This window comes from Melanerpes formicivorus, unplaced genomic scaffold, assembly GCF_026170545.1.
Source record: "Melanerpes formicivorus ecotype bairdi unplaced genomic scaffold, bMelFor1.0.p_v2 SCAF_8, whole genome shotgun sequence".
Classification (NCBI taxonomy): Eukaryota; Metazoa; Chordata; class Aves; order Piciformes; family Picidae; genus Melanerpes; species Melanerpes formicivorus.
The window spans coordinates 4,961,013-4,983,458 of NW_027142360.1; the positions used below are offsets into that span (position 1 = coordinate 4,961,013).

The 22,446-nt window shown below is 46.3% G+C and overlaps 1 protein-coding gene across 5 annotated transcripts in view; it reads right to left on the minus strand.

Moving 5' to 3' along the window:
• The window catches only part of EPS8 (EGFR pathway substrate 8, signaling adaptor), a 180,821-nt gene that overhangs the window by 2,207 nt on the left and 156,168 nt on the right, over positions 1 to 22,446 (minus strand). For all 5 annotated transcript variants that reach the window (XM_068141876.1, XM_068141877.1, XM_068141875.1 and 2 more), the window contains exons 17-21: positions 20,193 to 20,304; positions 18,572 to 18,715; positions 10,441 to 10,678; positions 5,390 to 5,570; positions 3,817 to 3,946 (exon numbers count right to left, since the gene is read on the minus strand). In XM_068141876.1, the coding sequence (XP_067997977.1) occupies positions 3,817 to 3,946; positions 5,390 to 5,570; positions 10,441 to 10,678; positions 18,572 to 18,715; positions 20,193 to 20,304 (805 nt within the window). The remainder of the gene's footprint in view (positions 1 to 3,816; positions 3,947 to 5,389; positions 5,571 to 10,440; positions 10,679 to 18,571; positions 18,716 to 20,192; positions 20,305 to 22,446) is intronic.

Sequence of the window (22,446 nt, forward strand, 5' to 3'; positions counted from 1 at the left end):
ACCATCCCTGGAGGTGTTTAGGAAGAGCCTGGATGGGGCACTTGGTGCCATGGTTTAATTGGTTAGATGGTGTTGGATGATAGGTTCGACTCAATGATCTCAAAGGTCTCTTCCAACCTGGTTAATTCTGTTCTCTTCTATCCTTCAGCATGGACCAGATAATAACCTGCAGCCTGTTAGAAGTGTCAGCACTGCTGAGCATTTTTAATTCTCATGTAAGCCCCTAAGAGTGTGAAACATTTATAAACTATGGCTTCAGTAAAAGCAGGGGTAAAGCTCAGCAAGTTTGTTGGAATTCCACCCTTGAGTGCTTAAAAATCAGGGTAAATCATATTCAGAAATTAAAGCTCATGCAATCCTTAGTGACTTGAAATTTATTCACACACAATATTTATGCATGCCCATGGATTTGCCCAGCCATGCCCTCTGAGTCAATCTTAGTGTCTCACATTGCTCAGTACACCACCATGCATTTGCTCTTCAGAGACACAAGTGTCAAACTCAGAGCACAGCAGTAAGACCTGAATCATTGCTGTATCAGCAATGGTGAGGTTTGGTGAGGACAAGGCTTTACTTCACCTCTCGGGGTGCAAAACAAGTGTGCTGAGCTAGCTGCAAACAGATTGCTTTGACAAGGTAAATGAAGTGGTAGCAAGGCCAGGACACATATCCACCAGAGCAGAACTTTCCCAAGTGTGCATGACTTGGAATTAAACTAGAGGGTTGTAAAGAAAGAGCCAGATCTGCTACTGTGTTACTTGGCTACCGTGTCACCTTCCAAGCTTCACAACTAGCTGCCAGAAGAGCCTCTGAATAAGGAAGCAGAAACTGTTTGTGACATGTGCAAAGGAAATTTCAGGACTGTTAAGGGGAAGATCCTTCAAATGCTTCTGAACTCTGAACATGTATCCCATTGCCTAAAATTTGATTTAGATTTATTCCATTTTATACCCTGCAGTGCATTATCTGTACCCTGCAGTGCATTATCTGTACCCTGCAGTGCATTACCTGATGCCATTACCTGGCAGACAGGCTAGGTGTCCACAAGGAGGGAGGCTAGGATGTGTCTCCTAGGTAAATTGCCATTGTTTTCTTCTCCCAGAGTGGAAAGGCAAAGCAGGGGACTTAGAACTGACTCTCTGAAGGTGAGAGGGCAGTTTTGTCTGAAATTAGTTTTGTCCTTGCCCACTTGGTTTCAGATGTAAAGCAAGCACAGCAGTCACTCCTTACTGAAGTCATGCATAAAAATCCTCAGCAGCCAGCCCACAACGTGCTTTATCAGAGGTCATGTAGGGAGATCTTCCTGAAAATGACTGAGCAGCTGAGGCTGAAACAATTTACCTTCCTGATAACATCAGTAAGAACATGACTGATGATCTTGAAACACTGCTCACCTAAAGCAACTGCAGTGCATCACGTGGCACAGCACAACAGGAGCACCCCACTCCGAGGCAGGTACAGCACAGCTAAGTAGCCTAGGGCTGTTCTCAGGCATATGGCTTTAGGAGCAGGCTGCTAGACCTTGGCCTCTGTGATCTACCCAGCTTAGACTCTAACCAGATCATGAGGCATCAGTGAACTCCATTGTTCAGTCCCACTTCTGTGGCTGGGGCTGTTCCTTTCACTGAGGTGTCAATGGAGTAAAGGACTGTTGTGGTTTGAGCTGAAAACAGCTCTGGACTGAGGACTTAGTGAGAGTACATAAACACACTTGCTAGTCTCTAAACTACAAGAGGGCCTTCTCCAAGCAATTTGATACCATTTTCAGTTTTAAAGTGATGTGTGCATGCCTGTTCTTCCATGGATGGAGCAGGAAAACAACAAGGATGTGGAGCTGGCATGTTCCCTTCTGGAAGTGACAAGGAAGGCATTCAGGGCATTGCATCTCTGCACTTACTTTCTGTAGCACTTGGCAACATCAGAACTTGAAATGCTCAGTAGTTAAGGAAGTGGACATGTAAACACTCCTAATCATGAAGCCTATTACTATGTCTGCTTTGCAGTGAAAAGGTAAATCTGTCTATAGCTTCTCTTAAACAAGGACAGCTTTCCTAAACCCTGTGACTTGAAATATTATAGGGACTGAAAGGAGGATGCCACTTGTTCCCACTCAGGTGCAGAACCCTGCACTTGCTCTTGCTGAACCTCATGAGGTTCACCTGGGCCACCTCTCCAACCTGTCCAGGTCCCTCTGGATGCCATCCTGTCCCTCTGGTGTATTGACACCACTACTCAGCTTGGTGTCATCTGCACACTTGCTAATGGTGCCCTTGATCCCAGTGTCTATAGCACTGATAAAAATATTAAACAGCACAGGTCCCAGCACAGACTCCTGAGGGACAGCACTTGTCACTGCTCCCTATCTGGACTTCCAGTCCAGATACATCAGTTAAAAACAGCAGTTAAACCTCAAATAACTGATGCAGAAATTTACAATTACACTCACAGAACCTGTTAAACTCTTAGTACCTCTTCATTAACACTTGGAGAATGTCCATCAGACAAGTTTTGACTGCTGAGTTTCCTACAGAGCAAGGCCTAACTGACACAAGCAGATTAGTAGCATGGAGGGAAAAAAAAGAAAGGACTGACTTCTACAAATCCAATGCATCTCTGCATTTCAGTTCACCTCCACCTCAAAGGCACTTCCATCTCAGTACACAGAAGCCTGAGAAAACTGAAATAAGGTTGCTGGCATTCCAGAGAAGTTAAAGAATACACATGCACCTTCACTGGGAAACGACAGAGTGCTCTGGACTGGGGTGACATATCCCTAAGAATAAATGTGAAGTATTTCTCCCTTCCTGTCAGATGAAAACAGGGCTTAAAAAGAAGGGAATGAAGCAACTTTAAGAGTGTTAGCAAAGCTCTGTGATCCAAGCTGATCAGGTAAATGGTAAAATATGCTTTTGCATGTTTTGTCTTTAAAATAATGTGTGGCAGTTAGAGCTTTAAATCATTTAAGCAAGACAGTTCCAGCTTCACAAGGGACAGAAACACCTTTTAAACAGGATGTGAAGACTGTAACTTTGGATTTATCCCACCTCTAGACAGCATTGAGTCCATTTCCTCCATTGCCACAAAAAAGCTTTTAATGAAAGCAGTAGATGCTCCTGCAGTTCTCCTGGCTTAAAATTGGTCAGCATTCTCCCAAGCACTACTCTGTATACAAGCTTTTAAAGTGCTCAAGCAACAGCACTGCTGTAATGGCAGCAAGCTGCCAGGGATCAATGAATACTTTTAGCCTCAGCTCAGTAATTCTGCTAGCACAGTGTCAAATGTGTTTCCCCCCCACTTAAGAAGCCCTCAATAGAGATGCCCCAGCATTTGACCTGAGAGGCCTCAAGATTCCACAGTGAGCTTGCTTTGTCATTTGTGATGAATCAAATGTCTACCAAGATAAAGCAAGACTAGCTCCTCACCACCAAAAGTACCAGGAGTTTCTCCAACTATCTGGTAGAAGGAAGAGAAAGGACATATCACTCCTCCTCATTATTTTCACCAAAGCCCTTTTTGGCTCATTTTGTCTTCTTGCAGTCTGGTTACAGCACACAATGTCTTAAACTTGAGTACCACCATGCACTTATTCTAATGCTTTAGAATGTGGACCCCTTTAGAAGTGGGGAGAGATCCCACCTCCAGTTCTGATGGGTGCTCCTTCAGTGCACTAATACCAAATAATTCAGGCCCAAATAGTGTTCATCATGGTGATGGGAACTGAAGAAACCCCAACTGCCTCACAGAAAAGTGCTGATTACTTCCCTGGGTTCAAAAGTAGCAGCCCAGCATTAGGTGAGTAGGAAGGGTCATACATACCTCCAAGGCAGATTTCTGTACTGTGATTTGGCTGTAGACTCTGGATCCTTCTGGGCAAACAGTCCTCAGTTCCTCTTTGTTGAGGGAGAAAAGCTGAGCCCCTGTCAGCACACCAAGGCTGTTGACAGTCCTGAGATCACACCAAAGGAAGAGGAAATCAGCAAAAACACACCAATCAAGGGAGAGAAGTAGGTTGGCTTCATCCCACATTGCCTCAGGGCTACTAAATGAAGACAAAACTTAATGCAGCAGGTCAGAATTCTTGAAGCCAATTAATTATCTGTTATAACAAATACCTCTTGGTGGAGGCTAATAAATATAATTTCTTTTTCCTAAACATAACTCTAGAGATCCATGACCACATTGATACATCATAGAAGCATATAAATATCAAGGATCATCTAGTTGCACCCCTCCTGCCATGGGCAGAGACACCTCACACTACAGCAGGTTGCTCACAGCCACATCCAGCCTGGCCTTAAAAACCTCCAGGGATGAGGCTTCTACCACCTCCCTGGGCAACCTGTGCCAGTCTCTCACCACCCTTATGGGGAAGAACTTCTTCCCAATATCCAATCTGAATCTATCCATTTCTAGTTTTGCTCCATTTCCCCTAGTTCTATCACTAGCTGACACCCTAAAAAGTCCCTCACAATATATTATGGAGCTATACACTGCACATACACATGTGAACATAAGTATTTACATACAGATGTGTAAAAACAAAGTGGTTTTTTCCCAGGATGCATCTGATGTGTCTTGATTTTCAGAAGACTGCTTGATTTTATCAAGTGGGCAGACCACAGCCTAATTACTGACAGGCCTGGGGCAGTGTGGCTGGAAAGCTGTCAAGCAGAAAGGGACCTGGGGGTTCTAATTGGCAAGCAGCTAAATATGAGCCAGCAGTTGCCCTAGGTGGCTAAGCAAGCCAATGGCATCCTGGCTGGGATTAGAAATGCTGTGTCCAGCAGGAGCAGGGAGGGGATTGTCCCCTTGCACTCAGCTCTGGTGAGGCAACACCTTGAGTATTGTGTCCAGTTTTGGGCACCTCAATCCAAGAGAGATGTGGAGGTGCTGGAACCAGGGCAAAGGAGGGCAAGGAAGCAGTGAGGGGCCTGGAGAATAAATCTTATGGGGAGTGACTGAAGGAGCTGGGGATGGTTAGTGTGAAACAGAGGAGGCTGAGGGGAGACCTCGTTGCTGTCTACAGCTACCTGAAAGGACAATGCGGAGAGGTTGGTGCTGGTCTCTTCTCACAGGTAATTGGCAATAGAACAAGAGGGAATGGCCTCAAGATACACCAGGGTAGGTTTAGACTGGACATTAGGAAGAATTTTTTCCCAGCAAGAGTGGTCAGACATTGGAATGTGCTGCCCAGGGAGGTGGTGGAGTCACTGTCCCTGGATGTGTTTCAAGGTGGTTTGGATGTGGTGCTTGGGGCTATAGTTCAGGGGTGACCCTCATAGAGTAGGGCTCTGGGTTGGACTTGGTGATCCTGAGGGTCTTCTCCAAGCTGACTGATTCTGTGAAAATAATTTTAAGATGTTTCTTAACATGTGCCCTCAAAACTTACACAGGGTTGAATCCTTTGGACTGCAACCAGGCTTTGACGTCCTCAGGTGAAGAGTCGTAGGTGATGTTAACTACCGGGATGTTTGGTCGTGGCACATGGAACTTCCTCTGGGCCGTGCTCCGGCCGATGGTGAGCCGGTGAACAAGTTCATCCTGCACCTCCTCCATCTGCGATTTCCTGCCTGGAGAGAGAGGTGCCCCACGACTTAGTCTCAAGGTTGCTCTATCAAAGCCAGGAGATTTCTTATGCTCCACTTTATAACCTTAAACTGCTTTTTTGCTTTAAAGATTCATTCACTAAACCTGACCGAATTCATAGCCTCCTTTTTCCCCAGGGAGGATTTCACTCCTCCCCTTACAAAACAAAACAAAGGCTAGGAAAAACCCCACAAAATACCCAAAGCCAAACCAACCAACACCAAAAAAGCACCAAAATAAAAACACCCCAACCCCCCCCCCCCCCCCAAAACACCCCCGAAAATTTAACTGAGACCCTAAAAAGAGCTTGCTGCTGCACAGAGGGGTACCTCAGTCTGTAGAAGAAAATGGGGACAAAAGGTAACTTAATGGTCATCATCTGTGTTCCTTCAAATAAAATGACAAATGCTTTTAACATGAAACCAAAAAAAGATGAGGAAGAAGAGAACACTGTTCACAGTCTGGGAAGGCAGCACTTCCCACAAACAGTTTTTAGCTGAAGGTGAAACTTCTTAGTGCAAATCAGTGGTCACTGCTGCTGACACATAGAACAGTCTGGGTTGGAAGGGACCTCCAAAGGTCATCCAGTCCAAGCCCCTCTGCAGTCAGCAGGGGCATCCTCAGCTAGATCAGGTTGCCCAGAGCCCTGTTGAGCCACACCTTGAATATCTCCAGGGATGGGGCCCCTACCATCCTCCCTGGGCAGCCTGTTTGAGAGTTCCACTGCCCTCAGGTGCAGAACTTGTTCCATATCCCCTTATATCCAAGGGTAATGGCAATTACTCTGTTGAAGGGGTTCTAAACAATCTGAATTTACTCCAAGCCTCAAGTGACTGCTTGGGTGAAAAACTGTCACAGTTTGCATTAAAAAGAGAAAATAGAAATAGAAAAACTTAATGTGGGGGGAAAAAAGAATTTAATGTTGGGGGGAAAGAGAATTTAATGTGGGGGGAAAGAATTTAATGGGGGGGGGGGGAGAATTTAATGTAGGGGGAAAGAATGTGTGGGGAGAAAGAATTTAATGGGGGGGGGAAGAATTTAATGTGGGGCAAAAAGAAATTAATGTGTGTGTGGGAAAAGAAATTAATGTAGGGGAAAAATTTAATGGGGAAAATGTGGAAAAAATTTAATCATAGTATCATAGAATCAGTCAGGGTTGGAAGGGACCACAAGGATCATCCAGTTCCAACCCCCCTGCCATGGGCAGGGACACCCCACACTGCATCAGGCTGGACAGAGCCTCATCCAGCTTGGGCTTAAACACCTCCAGGGATGGGGCCTCGACCACCTCCCTGGACAACCCATTCCAGGGCTTCACCACTCTCATGGGGAAGAACTTCCTCCTCACATCCAGGCTGAATCTCCCCACCTGCAGCTTCATTCCATTCCCCCTAGTCCTATCACTACCTGAGATCCTGAGCAGTCCCTCCCCAGGCTTCCTGTAGGCCCCCTTCAGATACTGGAAGGCCACAATGAGGTCACCTGGGAGCCTTCTTTTCTCCAGACTGAACAGCCCCAACTCCTTCAGTCTGTCCTCATAGGAGAGGTGCTCCAGCCCTCTGATCATCCTCCTGGCCCTTCTCTGGACACATTCCAGCACCTCCACATCCCTCTTGTAATAGGGGCTCCAGAACTGGAGGCAGTACTCCAGGTGGGGTCTCAGCAGAGCTGAGCAGAGGGGGAGGATCACCTCCCTTGCCCTGCTGGCCACACTTCTCCTGATGCAGCCCAGGATCTGATTGGCTTTCTGGGCTGCAAGTGCACACTGAGAGCTCCTGTTGAGCTTTTTGTCCACCAGTACCCCCAAGTCTCTCTCCTCAGGGCTGCTTTCCAGCCAGTTACTGCCCAGCCTGGATTTGTGCCAGGGATTGCCTCAACCCAGCTGCAGGACCCTGCCCTTGGTCTTGTTGAAGCTCATGAGGTTGGCTTGTGCCCACCTCTCCAGCCTGTCCAGGTCCCTCTGGATGGCCTCCCTTCCCTCCAGCGTGTCTGCTGCACCACACAGCTTGGTGTCATCAGCAAACCTGCTGAGGACAAGCAATGTAGGGGAAAAATAATTTAATGTTGGGAGGAAAAAGAGAATTTAATGTGGGGGGAACAGAAGAATTTAATGTGGAAATTTGGCAAAAATTTGGCAAAAATAATTTGGAAAAAATGTGGCAAACTTAATTTGGAAAACTTAATTTGGAAAAAACTAGATTTGGAAAAAATTATTTGGGAAAAAAGTGGGGAAAAAGCAGGGGAAAAGTGGGGGGAAAATGTGGGGGAAAAAGCGGGGGAAAGAGAAGGGCAACGAAGCTGGGGAGGGGTCTGGAGCACAGCCCTGTGAGGAGAGGCTGAGGGAGCTGGGGTTGCTTAGCCTGGAGAAGAGGAGGCTCAGGGGAAACCTTCTTGCTGTCTACAACTACCTGAAGGGAGGTTGTAGCCAGGTGGGGGTTGGTCTCTTCTCCCAGGCAACCAGCACCAGAACAAGAGGACACAGTCTCAGGCTGTGCCAGGGGAAGTTTAGGCTGGATGTTAGGAAGAAATTCTACACAGAGAGAGTGACTGCCCATTGGAATGTGCTGCCCAGGGAGGTGGTAGAGTCACCATCATTGGAGATGTTTAGGAGGAGGCTTGATAGGTTGCTTGGTGCCATGGTTTAGTTGATTAGATGGTGTTGGATGATAGGTTGGACTCGATGATCTCAAAGGTCTCTTCCAACCTGGTTTATTCTATTCTATTACACTGCCAGCAACAGAGGAACACAACTTCTGTTTGAAAAAGCTCTAAAGACAGCAAGAGTGTTTCTTTCTCTACTTCCCTTTATCTTCCAAGACCTCTCCAAGCATCAAGATTTCCAGCCAGGTGGAAAAGTCAACCCAAGCTTTACACATGTTTTTAGGATTTATTACTTTTTAATCACCCCACCACACACAAAACCCATAAATGCTTGGGTTAACCATTTCCTTTTTTCTTTTATAGCCCCAGGCTGAAAGCAGACAAAATATCTTCAGTAAAATATTTGAGGCATTCAGGCCCTTTTGTCTTGGGCTTTTCCACCCCCTAGAGTGTGAATCAGAAGCCAAAATGATGTACCCAAGGCACGTGCTCAGTGATATGGGAAGGTCTGAGGTGTGTGAAGTAAAGCCTTTAGGCAGTGGTATGGAAGCTTGCACCAATTCTTTTCCCAAACAGGAAGAGAGGGGGGAACTTGCTATCTTCATTCTGTTTGCACAGATTTTGAAAGGCTTGTTTTATCCAGACCAAGCCTATATATATCAGAAGATAAATATTTAGCTGTTAGATGCACTGTCATAACTAACCAAGGGCTCCTCGCTGTGCAGCAGGTACTGCATCACACGTTCTGTGCAGAGCTCTGGGGGTGCTTGGGCAGCAGCTGCATGGGCAAGGTGGCCCTTTGCCTTTGCAGAGGCAGCTGTTCTCTGAGGTGCCTCAAGTCCATTAAGTAGTCTTGGCCCAAAGCTCCCAGGAGGGTGAATGAGCTCTCATTCATGGCCCATGGCCTCAGCAGAGGCTGAGAGGGCAAGAGAGGTCTTGTAAACACATAATCCACAGCAGCCTTTCACACCTCATAACCTGTACCAACTGTAATGGACAGGGGCCATCGTGGATACAAGAAAACACACCTGCTACCACATGCTAAGATTGTCTTAAATGGAAACAGAAGGATCATTTGTGTGTGTGTGAAGTTCATCCTCACTTTCCCCATCTTCATAACTAAACCCAGAAACCTGAGCACTTAAGTAACAAACCGCCCAAAGCAGGAACAAAGGCAGAAGCTGTTTCTATGGGAAACAGCAGTGAAGCCTGTTCCTCCTGGCAGCCTCTTCTCCACATGGCTGCTCTCCACACACTGCTGGACACAGGTGGCCATTTCTGACGGATGAAGTGCTATGGAATATGTTTTCTTGCCCTCCTAAAACAAGGACACACAAGTTTGCTCAGTGGCCTGGTGCTTTCTTCTGCTCTGATGGCGCTAACGGAACCTGACTGCAAGGCGAGTCTCCCACAACACTCCTACAGCGTGTTTTCTATGCATCAGTAAGACCTGGTAAGACTTCTTGTAAGCCTTAGATACACGTTTGAGAATGGTGCAAATGACCTAAAAATATAGATGACAAAACCCAGAAGTCTAAAAACAGCCTCACTGATTTTAAAAGCACTTTAGGTTGTAATACAGCAGTGGGTTCAGGTGCAAAGTGTACATTAGCCAGAACACTGCCCAGGCATTTTGCAGTGCTGAAAACCACTGACTGAAGATGCCAGACAGTCATAAAAGGAGAAGATTTAGGACTGGGACAAGTGCAGAAGTGTTTTGTCCTTACTTACCCTCGTGTACACACATACATAGAAAAAGTGTATTGTATGCATAGGGTTAAAGTTAAGTATTTCACAGACTCATAGAATGGTCTGGGTTGGAGGGGACCTCCAAAGGCCGTCCAGTCCAACCCACTCTGCACTCAGCAGGGACATCCTCAACTAGATCAGGTTGCCCAGAGCCCTGTTGAGCCTCACCTTGAATATCTCTAGGGAAGGGGTCTCAACCACCTCCCTGGGCAACCTGTTCCAGCGTTCCACCACCCTCATAGTAAAGAACTTGTTCCTAAAATCCAATCTCAATCTGCCCTTCTCTAGTTTGAAGCCACTGCCCCTCATCCTGTCACTGCAAGCCTTTGCAAGCAGTCTCTCTCCATCCTTCTTGCAGACTGCCTTCAGGTACTGGAAGGTTACTGTTCGGTCTAAACAAACATAAAAACTTATCCAAGACACAAGGCTTTTAAGGTGTTTAAGGATTAGGCAAAACAGACAGGAGTGGGAGAAATACTTTTCTTGCTTCTAAGATGAACTTACGATCGACAGGAATTTGCTTCTGCCTCTGGGTGTCTCGTGCAACGCTGCCGCCGCTGTCGCTGGAGGTGCTGCTTTGGCGGCTGATGGTGGCTGGCGCTTTGGGCACGGTAACTGGTATTGGTGCTGGTGCACTGGGAGGGAGGGGGACAGCCACAGGGACAGGAGCTGGTGTTGGAGGTGGAGAAGGAGTAGCAGGAACTGGTTCGGGCTGCTTTGCGACATAGTCTGTCCTTTGTTTCTGAAAGGGTGCAGAGAGACTTCAGTTCAACAGCAAAACTTGAGCAGTACCTCAGACAAACTCAGGTTTCTACAGAGAATGGTGAGATGCTTTGTACCACCTGATTTCATCTGTTACACAAAGTCATCTTACTTGCCAGATACAGCTCCAAAATTTGCCCAAACTCCATTTGGCATCAAAGCTTGGCATCAGCTTCATTCTCTGCTGGACACACAACTCACGGCAATGGCACCATCTCAAACTCGGTACTCTTTCAAACTATGAATCCTGTCATTCAAATCATTTGTAGTCCCAAACTGCCATTCCCTGGTGCTTCTCAGCAGCTTCCAGCATTTTGGATTTGCTGGACTTCTCCAGCATTAAAAAAAAAAAGTGTATTTTAGATAGGTTATAAAAAAACCACCAAAACACAAGTGAAAATTTAGCATAACCACATCTAAGCCTGACTAATGGTTTAGCTTACAGATGTCACTGGGGTTGAGATAACACACTGATCCTAGAACCATTTATGAGGTTCCTGCTCCTCCTACCCATTCAGCTGTGCCCTTAACACACTGTCCTTAGAACTGCAGCCACCATTTGAGAGGTTCCTGCTCCTCCTACCCATTCAGCTGTGCCCTTAACATACTGGTCCTAGAACTGCAGCCACCATTTAAGGGGTTCCTGCTCCTCCTACCCATTCAGCTGTGCCCTTAACACACTGTCCCTAGAACTGCAGCCACCATTTGAGAGGTTCCTGCTCCTCCTACCCATTCAGCTGTGCCCTTAACATACTGGTCCTAGAACTGCAGCCACCATTTAAGGGGTTCCTGCTCCTCCTACCCATACAGCTGTGCCCTTAACACACTGTCCCTAGAACTGCAGCCACCATTTTGAGAGGTTCCTGCTCCTCCTACCCATTCAGCTGTGCCCTTAACACATTGTCCCTAGAACTGCAGCCACCATTTTGAGAGGTTCCTGCTCCTCCTACCCATTCAGCTGTGCCCTTAACACATTGTACCTAGAACTGCAGCCACCATTTTGAGAGGTTCCTGCTCCTCCTACCCATTCAGCTGTGCCCTTAACATACTGGTCCTAGAACTGCACCCTTTTTGTTCACTCAATTCCAACCCCACATCTCACCATTTTAACAGTGCTCCCTCCCCACAGTTTTGGACTAACACAGTTTGGAAGTCTCATATGAAAGTTTGTTTGCTCAACAGCTGCCTCATTTCTTAGTTATGAGAAGCCTGCTTGCTTGGGTATGAAAACAGATGAGTACATTCCCCAGATTCATGCATTGCTCCTTCCTGAAATACCTTTCCCTGTTTCCTTCAGGGCAGAGGGTTTATTGCAGAACAAGTAAGGAAATAATTGTAGGAACCATATGTTAGAATCTGAGGAGCAGATCAGTGCCCTGACAACAAACTCCCATCAAATGTCAGCAACTACCCTTCTGTGAGTATCCCCAACTCGCTCAGCCTAAATGCTGGAGAAGGCATTTTGTAGTGAAAGTAAACTGGGACCATTACTGTTACACTATGCTGAGGGAGACCTGCAGAATACTTCTCCCATCAGCTTCCATGGCCACTCAAGTCTAGGAAAAAAGGCTTTTGTTTCCCTTAATTTTTCACTTAACTTGTAGCAGTCAAGTACTGAACAAATTCTCCATGGGACAGCAATGTGCCCTTGTGGGCAAGAAGGCCAATGGGATCCTGGGATGCATCAAGAGGAGTGTGTCCAGCAGATCCAGGGAGGTTCTCCTCCTCCTCTACTCTGCCCTAGTGAGACCCCACCTGGAATATTGCATTCAGTTCTGGGCTTCCCCACTTTGGGAGGGACAGGGATCTGCTTGAGAGAGTCCAACAGAGGGCTGCAAGGATGCTGAAGGGTCTAGAGCACTGCCTGATGAGGAAAGGCTGAGAAACCTGGGGCTGGTTAGTCTGGAGAAGAGAAGCCTGAGAGGGGATTTAATCAATGTTTATAAATATCTGAGGGCTGGGGGTCAGGAGGGAGGGGACAGGCTCTGCTCAGTTGTACCCTGTGATAGGACAAGGGGCAATGGATATAAACTACAGCACAGGAGGTTCCACCCCAACATGAGGAAGAACTTCTTTACTGTAAGGGTCACAGATGACAGAGGCTGCCCAGAGGGGTTGTGGAGTCTCCTTCTGTGGAGACTTTCAGACCCATCTGGATGTGTTCCTGTGTGACCTGTGCTAGATTCTATGGTCCTGCTCTGGCAGGGGGGTTGGACTCAAAGATCTCTGGTGGTCCAACCCCTAACATCCTGTAATCCTGTGAAGCCAACATCTGTCTTGCAATACAGTCCTCATTAAACCTTCATAGCTTGTGGGTTGTTTGTTCTTTTTTACCCCTAAGGCATGATTCAGCTCAGTTATTGTGTGTCCACCTTGTGCAGTGCATCGTGGGGAAACTACAACCAACGAAAGTATTGTCTGATTGACTTCTCTGTGCTCCACTACTTCAATGGTAACACAATAAATGCTTCTTTAAGTGCCAGGAAAGATGAACTGCACAGTATAAAGAATGAGGACAAGCAGAGTAATGTCTATTTAGGCCACCTGCCCTTCGGTGCCCCACGAGGCAGGTAGTAAATATACAATAATTGATGATCTGCAAGGATGTACTTTGGGATACCCCACATCTCATTAATAGATTTTAAAAGTTCACAGCCACTATAAGGTTCTAGTGATACTCAGCTCTTTTTAACCCCTCTGCAAAGATTCCAGTTGCTAGATTCTTATCCCCACAACATACCCTCATGCGTGCCCCCTCCTAAACAGCATGCAAGGCAAAAGCAGAGCTCTGTTAATCCTATGACAGAGAAGATTCAGTACAAACCAAGGCTCAACTGCACATCACAGCAAGCACAAGCCAGGAGAAGTAAGAGCTAAACACTGCATGTGGCTCTCAACAGATGCCAATGGTGGTGTTCCAAACCCACGTAGCACTGCACTCACAAGCCTCAGTGGAACAACTTGCTGGAGTGAAAATAAAGCCTGGAAGCATAGCTGAAATTCCAGATTTCCTGAAGAAGCTACATCCAAACACGCTTCAGATCTTGATGAGCGGTGCCCAGAAGCCATCACACATTGGAAGCAGACTGAACAATTCTTTTTAAGGCTTCTCTTTTTAACTCCAGAGCTTTTGAAGACATCCACACATTCACCCCATTGCTTCTATTCATTGACACAACCAACCAAAAGCATGCACTACAGAGTGGGGTGACTACATACTCCAACAAGGTAGGTTTTGAGGTTCAGTATCAGAAGAGTAATTTTGTTACCTCTGAAAGTTCTCCTAGCAATTGCTGTGAGGGAAATGGAGCAAATCACATCAAACAATGTGGTTAGAAAGGTTAAAAGTAGCTGCCTTAAGCTTCACTCCTAAAGTTTCATATACATTGGCAATTGCAAACAGAGGAACCAGAAAGCAAGAAGTACATTAAGGTGGAATAAGGAGAAGAGGAGGCTCAGGGGAGACCTACAACTCCCTGAAGGGAGGTTGTAGCCAGGTGGGGGTTGGTCTCTTCTCCCAGGCAACCAGCACCAGAACAAGAGGACACAGTCTCAAGCTGTGCCAGGGGAGGTTTAGGCTGGATGTTAGGAAGAAATTCTTCCCAGAAAGACAGATTGCCCATTGGAATGTGCTGCCCAGGTGGAGTCACCATCACTGGAGGCGTTTAAGAGGAGACTGGATGGGGTGCTTGGTGCCATGGTTTAGTTGATTAGATGGTGTTGGGTGATAGGTTGGACTCAATGATCTCAAAGGTCTTTTCCAATCTGGTTTATTCTATTCTATCTTAGATGATTCAGTGCTTTCAAGTTAACTATCTGGGACCTGGATCCTGAAAGGGACTGAGTGAACAATCAGTATCTAACCTAGTGGGGTGATTAGGAGAGGGTACAGAGTGAGAGTAAAACAAACTTTGCAGCAGTGAGAACAGTTATGATAACAAAGTATCTCACAGAAAGGCTGACCGGCTGTAGAGAAATTGAACGATAAAAATGATCTCTTCCAATGGAATCTTTAATCCTTCCCAACAATCTCCAAACATCCTTTGGCCAGCTGGCCATTAGTCTGTAAAGAAACAGGCTAACCTTGTACACAACACTTATCTGTGGCTCCCCACAGCAGAAAGCCTGCTTTGAAAGCAGTGCTTCAAAACCCCAAGATGGCTTAGGAGACCGGCAAAAGCAGCACAGTGCCGGGCACTGAGCCTGCTTGTTTGCCAGGGCTGGCAGAGGCGCTGATAGGAACCACTTCCATTTCCTGCTCTGCCCACGAGCTCTCCTGTTTGACCTTGGGCAAGGCAGTCATCCCCTCAATGCCTCATTTCTCTCTGAAATAGCAGCAATGTCCCACAGCGCTGTTATGAAAATAAATAGGGTTATGCAAACAGACTCCCAATGAAGCATGTGTCTGTCACGGGGAAAGAGACAAAGGAGCGTGCTCAGGAGTGCTGAAACTATCAGCAGCACTGCAAAGTTAAGAACAGCATTGCTGAGACGTCCTGGGAAAGACTCCCTTCATCCTGGGCAGTTAATTTGTTGTGCTCCTAAACAATTTCAAGCTCACATTTGATTATGATAAAGCTACAAATGAAAACAGGAGAGAACAACCTGCCGGAGGGCAAAGAAATGAAACCATCTTAAATGCTGCTCTCTGACCCTAATTTTCATAGGTCCATGGAGGGTGCTTTGTGAAAATGATCATTTTGTTATGTCCCATTTGATGTCATTATTTCACACAGAAAACTTCAAAACCATTAAAGAATAGCAGGAGAACCTCTGCTCAAAAGTGGGGCTGGACTAGCTGATCTCTCGAGGTCTCTTCCAACCCCTAACCTTCTGTGACGATTCTGTGGAGGGTACTCAGACTGCCCAGGGTTTCTTGGCAAATTCCAAGCAGACAAAGTGGCATGCAGTGAAAAGTTAAACAAGTCAGCTCTTTAAACCAGGGTGGTGGAAAGAAAGCACTCCAGATGCATGCTTCATTTCAGACAGGCAAAATCCATGCTCAGGTTAGAATGAGCTCAGACGATACAGGCAAACAATCAGCGATAGAAAAACACTCAGAGAGACTCCGATTCAAGGCCACCAAGCTCAAGCTAGCCCACTATGTTCTGCAGACTAGCACAGGACCTGTTTCTCAACAGATGTTCCATATCCATAGCAAAACTGGAAATACTGCAAAGGCTGCAGTTTTCATAGTACCTGTGCATTGTCAAGCACAGCAACACCTGACCTGTTGGAAAGCAGTGAAGGGGAGAGGGACCTGAGGGTCCTAGTGGATGGAAGATTGACCATGTGCCAGCAATGTGCTCTTGTAGACAAGAAAGCCAGTGCCATTCTGGGGTGGATTAGAAGGGCTGTGGTTAGTAGATTGAGAAAGGCTCTCCTCCCTCTCTGCTCTGCCCTGGTGAGGCCACATCTGGAATATTATGTCCAGTGCTGGGCCCCTCAGTTCAAGAAGGACCTCAGAGAACTGCTTGAAAGAGTCCAGCACAGAGCCACAAAAATGCAAAGGGATTAGAACATCTTCCTTATGAGGAGAGACTGAGGGAGCTGAGGGCTCTTTAGCTTGGAGAAGAGCAGACTAAGGAGTGACCTCATTCATGGTTATAAAGATGTGCAGGGTGAGTGCCCAGAGGATGGAGCCAGGCTCTGCTGGGTGATGCCCAATGACAGCACAAGGGACAATAGTGGAAGTTGAGGCATAGGAAGCTCCATGGAAACAGGAGGACAAATGTTTTCTCTGTGAGCTTGACAGAACACTGGAACAGGCTGCCCAGGGGGGTTGTGGAGTCTTCCTCTCTGGAGATATTCAAAACTTGCTTGGATACATTCTTGTGTGATCTGCTCTAGGTGCTCCTGCTCTGGCGGGGGGTTTGGACTGGATGAGCTTTCGAGGTCCCTTCCAGCCCCTAACATTCTGTGATTGTGTGACTTTGAGATGAGTCTGCAGCAGAGAGTGTCAACAGCAACATCCTGGCATTTCTCATTATCCAGTCATTGGCTGCAGTGGGCAGGCACAAGGAATAACATTTAATTTCATGTCAAGTTTCAAGAGAAGTTTGGGTTTCATTTGGACTGAAAAATTCAGAGTCAGGCCTGGAATTTCTGCTTGAACCAAAGTTGTTTGCCTAACCTTTTGAAATTGTAAGGCATAAAAGAGAAGAAACAGGTCTTGGAAAACATAAATCTCTTATTTCATGAGTTTCTGGTCCACTTAAATGTTGTCTGAAAATACACATTGCAACTTTATCCTCTATCTCCTTCCTCAGGTGGACAACTGCACTGATACTAAGATTTATTTATTTTTACCCTCTAATGCTGTTCAATATATAAAAGAAACAACAACAAAACCAAACTGAATTCCACACCATGAGAGAGCAAGAGAGGGAGGAAGGGAAGGGAGGAAGGGAAGGGAGGAAGGGAAGGAAGGGAAGGAAGGAAGGAAGGGAAGGAAGGAAGGAAGGGAAGGAAGGAAGGGAAGGAAGGAAGGGAAGGAAGGAAGGGAAGGAAGGAAGGGAAGGAAGGAAGGGAAGGAAGGAAGGGAAGGAAGGAAGGGAAGGAAGGAAGGGAGGGAAGGAAGGGAGGGAAGGAAGGGAAGGAAGGAAGGGAAGGAAGGGAAGGGAAGGAAGGAAGGAAGGAAGGAAGGAAGGAAGGAAGGGAAGGGAAGGAAGGAAGGGAAGGAAGGAAGGGAAGGAAGGAAGGGAAGGAAGGAAGGGAAGGAAGGAAGGGAAGGAAGGAAGGGAAGGAAGGAAGGGAAGGAAGGAAGGGAAGGAAGGAAGGGAAGGAAGGAAGGGAAGGAAGGAAGGGAAGGAAGGAAGGGAAGGAAGGAAGGGAAGGAAGGAAGGGAAGGAAGGAAGGGAAGGAAGGAAGGGAAGGAAGGAAGGGAAGGAAGGGAAGGAAGGGAAGGGAAGGAAGGAAGGGAAGGAAGGAAGGGAAGGAAGGAAGGGAAGGAAGGAAGGGAAGGAAGGGAAGGGAAGGAAGGAAGGGAAGGAAGGAAGGGAAGGAAGGGAAGGAAGGAAGGGAGGGAAGGAAGGGAAGAAAGGAGGGAAGGAAGGAAGGGAAGGAAGGAAGGGAAGGAAGGAAGGAAGGAAGGGAAGGAAGGAAAGGAAGAAGGGAAGGAAGGAAAGGAAGAAGGGAAGGAAGGAAGAGAAGGAAGAAGGGAAGGAAGGGGAGGAAGGAAAGGAGGAAGGAAAACCAACCAACCAGAGTTAGGTCAGAAAAATCCAGTGCTACTGATGCACAGGCATAGCAACTGAATAATACCTGCTTTGTGAATTCCAAAGCAAAGACACCTGCCTTTTTATGAACCCAAAATGATGACAATTGCATAGCTTCAAGACAGAGACACACAAAGACTGGGGGGGGGGGGATAAACACAAAATCAAACCCAAACCAAACCAGAAAAATACAAGCTAGCATTCACTCTCCTAGGAGAAACAAAGATGACCCTACCTTAAATAATTCAAACTCCTTCTTTGGCATCAACAGCTATCAATCCACAAAGGATATTTGCATTTGAAATAAATACATATACATCCATTAGGGTCAACATTACCAACTCTAAGCAAATAAAAGCAAGGAAAAAAAAAACCCACAACAACCCTTAAAGGTTTTTTGCTCTGTCTCTGGCAACTTCATTCTCACGTTGGACTCGAGGCAATACAGAAATGAGCCTCGGCCTGCACAAGACCCTTGTGACACATGGGTGGAACAAGCAGGTGCAAGGCTCTTGGGAGATATTGGTGGAATAGGAAGGTATTGGTGGAATAGGAATAGGGAAGCTTTGCTGTGAATCTCTTCCTCTCTCTCACACACACACACACACATATGTGCACTTTAGAAGAATGTTTTGCTCCTAAAGAGAAGGCATTACCTGGATGGTGCGGGTGTATGCAGGCTCTGGCCATCCCAGGCCACCTTCTTGATTCCTCAGAGGGTCCAAGATGTTGTTTGGCACAAAGCCTGTGCTGCCACTTTTATTCTGAACCTTCCACCACTGCTTTCTGTCATCCAGAATCTGAAACAATTTTGGTTAATTAGTTATGTATTTTTCACAGGCTTTTCTCCTGCCAATACCTCACCTGTGCATCTTTTCTAAACAAAGCCATCCCTTTGCCAGGTTCTGAGATTGCCAAAGGGGCTTACACAAATGTTCCCAAGGAAGCCCTGTGAGTTTCCTGGATGATCACCATCATGACTTTTACATGCTCATACTGCACTTTCCAAAACGTGGCTCTCAGGGAAGGGTATGGGAGGGAAGTGTGTAATCAACCCCTGTAAACTCAGATGTGCTAGAGGACACAGAAGAAGGAAAATCTAATGCTTGTGCATGAGGATGGCAGCTCTACAGCCTATGTGCTGCAACAAAAGGAGCAACCAGGAGAGCATCAATTTGGAGAGTAAACAGGGAACTGGAGCAGGCTGGTCAGGAGAGGCCTGAAATCAGACTACCTGCCAGGCAACCTCACACATCTTTGCTGCTCCTTCCCTTCCAAGTGTGTCCAGCTTTCAGGACACCATCTCTTCCAGGAAAGCAGAGTCTTTCACTGTGCCCTATGTGCACACACATAGTGTTTGCCAGAGCCACTATTTAAATGCTGGTAAACAAGGCTTTTACAAGCAACATGCTGAACATGAGCCAGCGGTGTGCCCAGGTGGCCAAGAAGGCCAATGGCATCCTGGCCTGCATCAGGAATAGTGTGGCCAGCAGGAGCAGGGAGGTCATTCTGCTCTGTACTCAGTACTGGTTAGGCCACACCTTGAGTACTGTGTCCACTTCTGGGCCCCTCAGTTTAATAAAGATGTTGAGTTGTTGGAAGGTGTCCAGAGAAGGGCAACAAAGCTGGGGAAGGGTTTGGAGCACAGCCCTGTGAGGAGAGGCTGAGGGAGCTGGGGTTGTGTAGCCTGGAGAAGAGGAAGCTCAGGGGAGACCTTCTTGCTGTCTACAACTACCTGAAGGGAGGTTGTAGCCAGGTGGGGGTTGGTCTCTACCCCCAGGCAATCTGTGACAGAACAAGAGGACACAGTCTCAAGCTGCACCAGGGGAAGTTTAGGCTGGATGTTAGGAAGAAATTCTTCCCAGAAAGAGAGATTGGCCATTGGAATGTGCTGCCTGGGGAGGTGGTGGAGTCACCATCACTGCAAGTGTTTCCAAAGAGCCTGGATGAGGCACTTAGTGCCATGGTTTAGTTGATTAGATGGTGTTGGGTGATAGGTTGGACTCAATGATCTCAAAGGTCTTTTCCAACCTGGTTCATTCTATTCTATACTACGATTAGACAAGACAGGAGAAACACACATCAAATATTTCTATTTCAGCACATAATTTGATTATCTGGTCTATGATGCAAAACAAATTAATTAACTGCCTATATTAAAGGAGATCAATCAAACACATAGAAGTAATCATTAAAGACAGCCAGAGTGTCCACAGGGAAGGGATCCTCAGCTTGGAGCAGTACCAGAAATTTGTGGTTTCTCTTTGAAAGAATTACCTCTACGATCTCTTCCTTCATGACAGAAAGTTCACTGTTGTTTCTTGCCATAAATTCATACTTGCATTTGGCATACTTCTTGGTCTGGGCTTTACTGTGTGCTTCATAGTTTCTGCAAAGCAAAGATCAGCCCTGTTGTTCAGCATGACAATCCAACCAAACAAAAGACAGCCAAAATGCCTTCTTCCAGCAGCAGCCTGCAAAACGCTTAGACACACACACACACAAAATATCCACCCCACCATAACCTGATGGCTGCTGGAGTTCCTAACACACAGGTCTAAGTGCCAAAAAAGAAAAAAGGGCAAGCAAACAAAAAAGAATCAAATTAGAAATAAAACCACCAAAAAGGGGTGGCTGACTTCAACAAGTAGCAAGCTTTATTGGCTCACTACTTGCATGATGACAACTTAGCTTAGCAGGTGCCATCGTTTCGAAGCAAACACGCATGCTGTATTTAGCCTGTTTTCCTGCAGGAGGTTAGGCAGTCATTTCCTACATAAACAAACTACTATACTGAGTACATAACTGCTCTGTAGGAAGCTCTGTGTTTCAAAACCATAATTCAATTTTAGATATTTCAGTATTTTTGTATTTTAGATTATTCCCCTCTCCCCCCCTGCCCCCGAACACCACTGGAATTAATCTCTAAATAAGATGTTCACCTAGATCAGTTGTCTTAACTGATCACCAAATACCATCCACTCTAACAACACTCAGGCTACTGGAGCAATTAAAAAAATGAAACATAACTCCTTGGCAATCACAGGGCTCATGCCACTTTGTGTTTGACTTTGTGTCTTTCTTTATCCTGTGATGAAAGACCTTATTCAGAATGCCTTTGGGCAAGAAGCGCTCGGAGGAAGTATCTCTTCAAGTTGAGAAGAGTCCCCCAGCACCCTCAAAACAGGTCCAAAAGAAACAGTAACGTTATTCACTTACTGCAAACTACACCCAACAACCAAAATCCATACCAGGCAGCAAGGTTTCAAACCAAATAAATCCAAATGGATAATGAAAACATGAAGCAGTCAGTGGCTTGAAATGTCGCGTGCATCGCAGCGCAGGGATGCAAATGAAGATGGTTGCAGGTGGCACTGCCGCGTAAGCCTGGGTCCCAGGTGTGCCTGAGCAATCCAGCAGTTACCTAGCTATTGCATGGCTGTGGAGAACTGTCTCACTTGACTTGAAGAGCAGAACAAAGGAGGAGTTGTATTTAGATTGAAAGATGATTTTCAAAGAGAGAGAAATCACTCAAAGTGTTTAGAGAGAGAGTGAAAACCGTGGGATGAAGCCCAGGCTGCAGAACAGCTGTTGTAAGGGTGAAAGATGTCATCCCAAGTTTTGCCTCCACCCACTCAAAAGTTTTAAACTCCCTTCTTACTATCTCAGGAATATGACTAATAAACCTCTGAAGCTGCTTTTACTCTTGGGTTGCCTTTCCAAACTCATTTCACTACCTGTGCCTTCCTACCTTGTCCACACCTAACTACCCTAAAACAAAACAACCAACCATAACTCATGAGGCAATTTTTTCAAAGCATACATTTCACTTTCACTCCACTCTGTTGCAATCAACCACAACATCCTCAGAACGTGGTCCAGGCAATTGCTTTATGCTTCTGAGGAAACCATAATTCTTCAAGCACAGCTTAATGATTTACTCAGGGCACAAACACCCTCAACACTTCCCTCCACCCCCTCGCTGCTGCCTATCTGTTACACTGCAGCTGCAGCCCTCTGCTCTGCAGCACATGCTGCTTAAGAGCCTAGTGGCTTGCATCGACTTGCAGGGTGCTTCTATTCAAAGGGGAGTGCAAAATAGAACTGCACAGCACACTGCTTTGAAACCCCACACTGCTTGCTGAAAAGCTGTTCAGTACTCTTTCAGCACCAGAGAGAGTCACAGATATACCTAATCTCACACTGAAAGTTTAAGATCCTGACACTTGGTTTTCATCAGCCAGGGAAAACACACCTCACTGGAGGTCCTGGCACGTTGAAATGAGGCTTACTGTGATTAAAATTTCACTGGACAAGGTGCAGCCCACACATCCTTCAGAAAGCAGTGGGTGGCTTAGCCACTGACTCGCTAGGAATGCCACCTTTCAACAAGGACCCTTTGAAAGGATTAGCTTCAATTCCTCCCTCCCCCTGCAAAACTCATTCCTCTACCTGCTTCTTCACAGGTGCTTTAAAATTCATCTTTAAAGGGAAGTTATTCGAGGTAATGCATATTAAAAGTTTTCCCCCA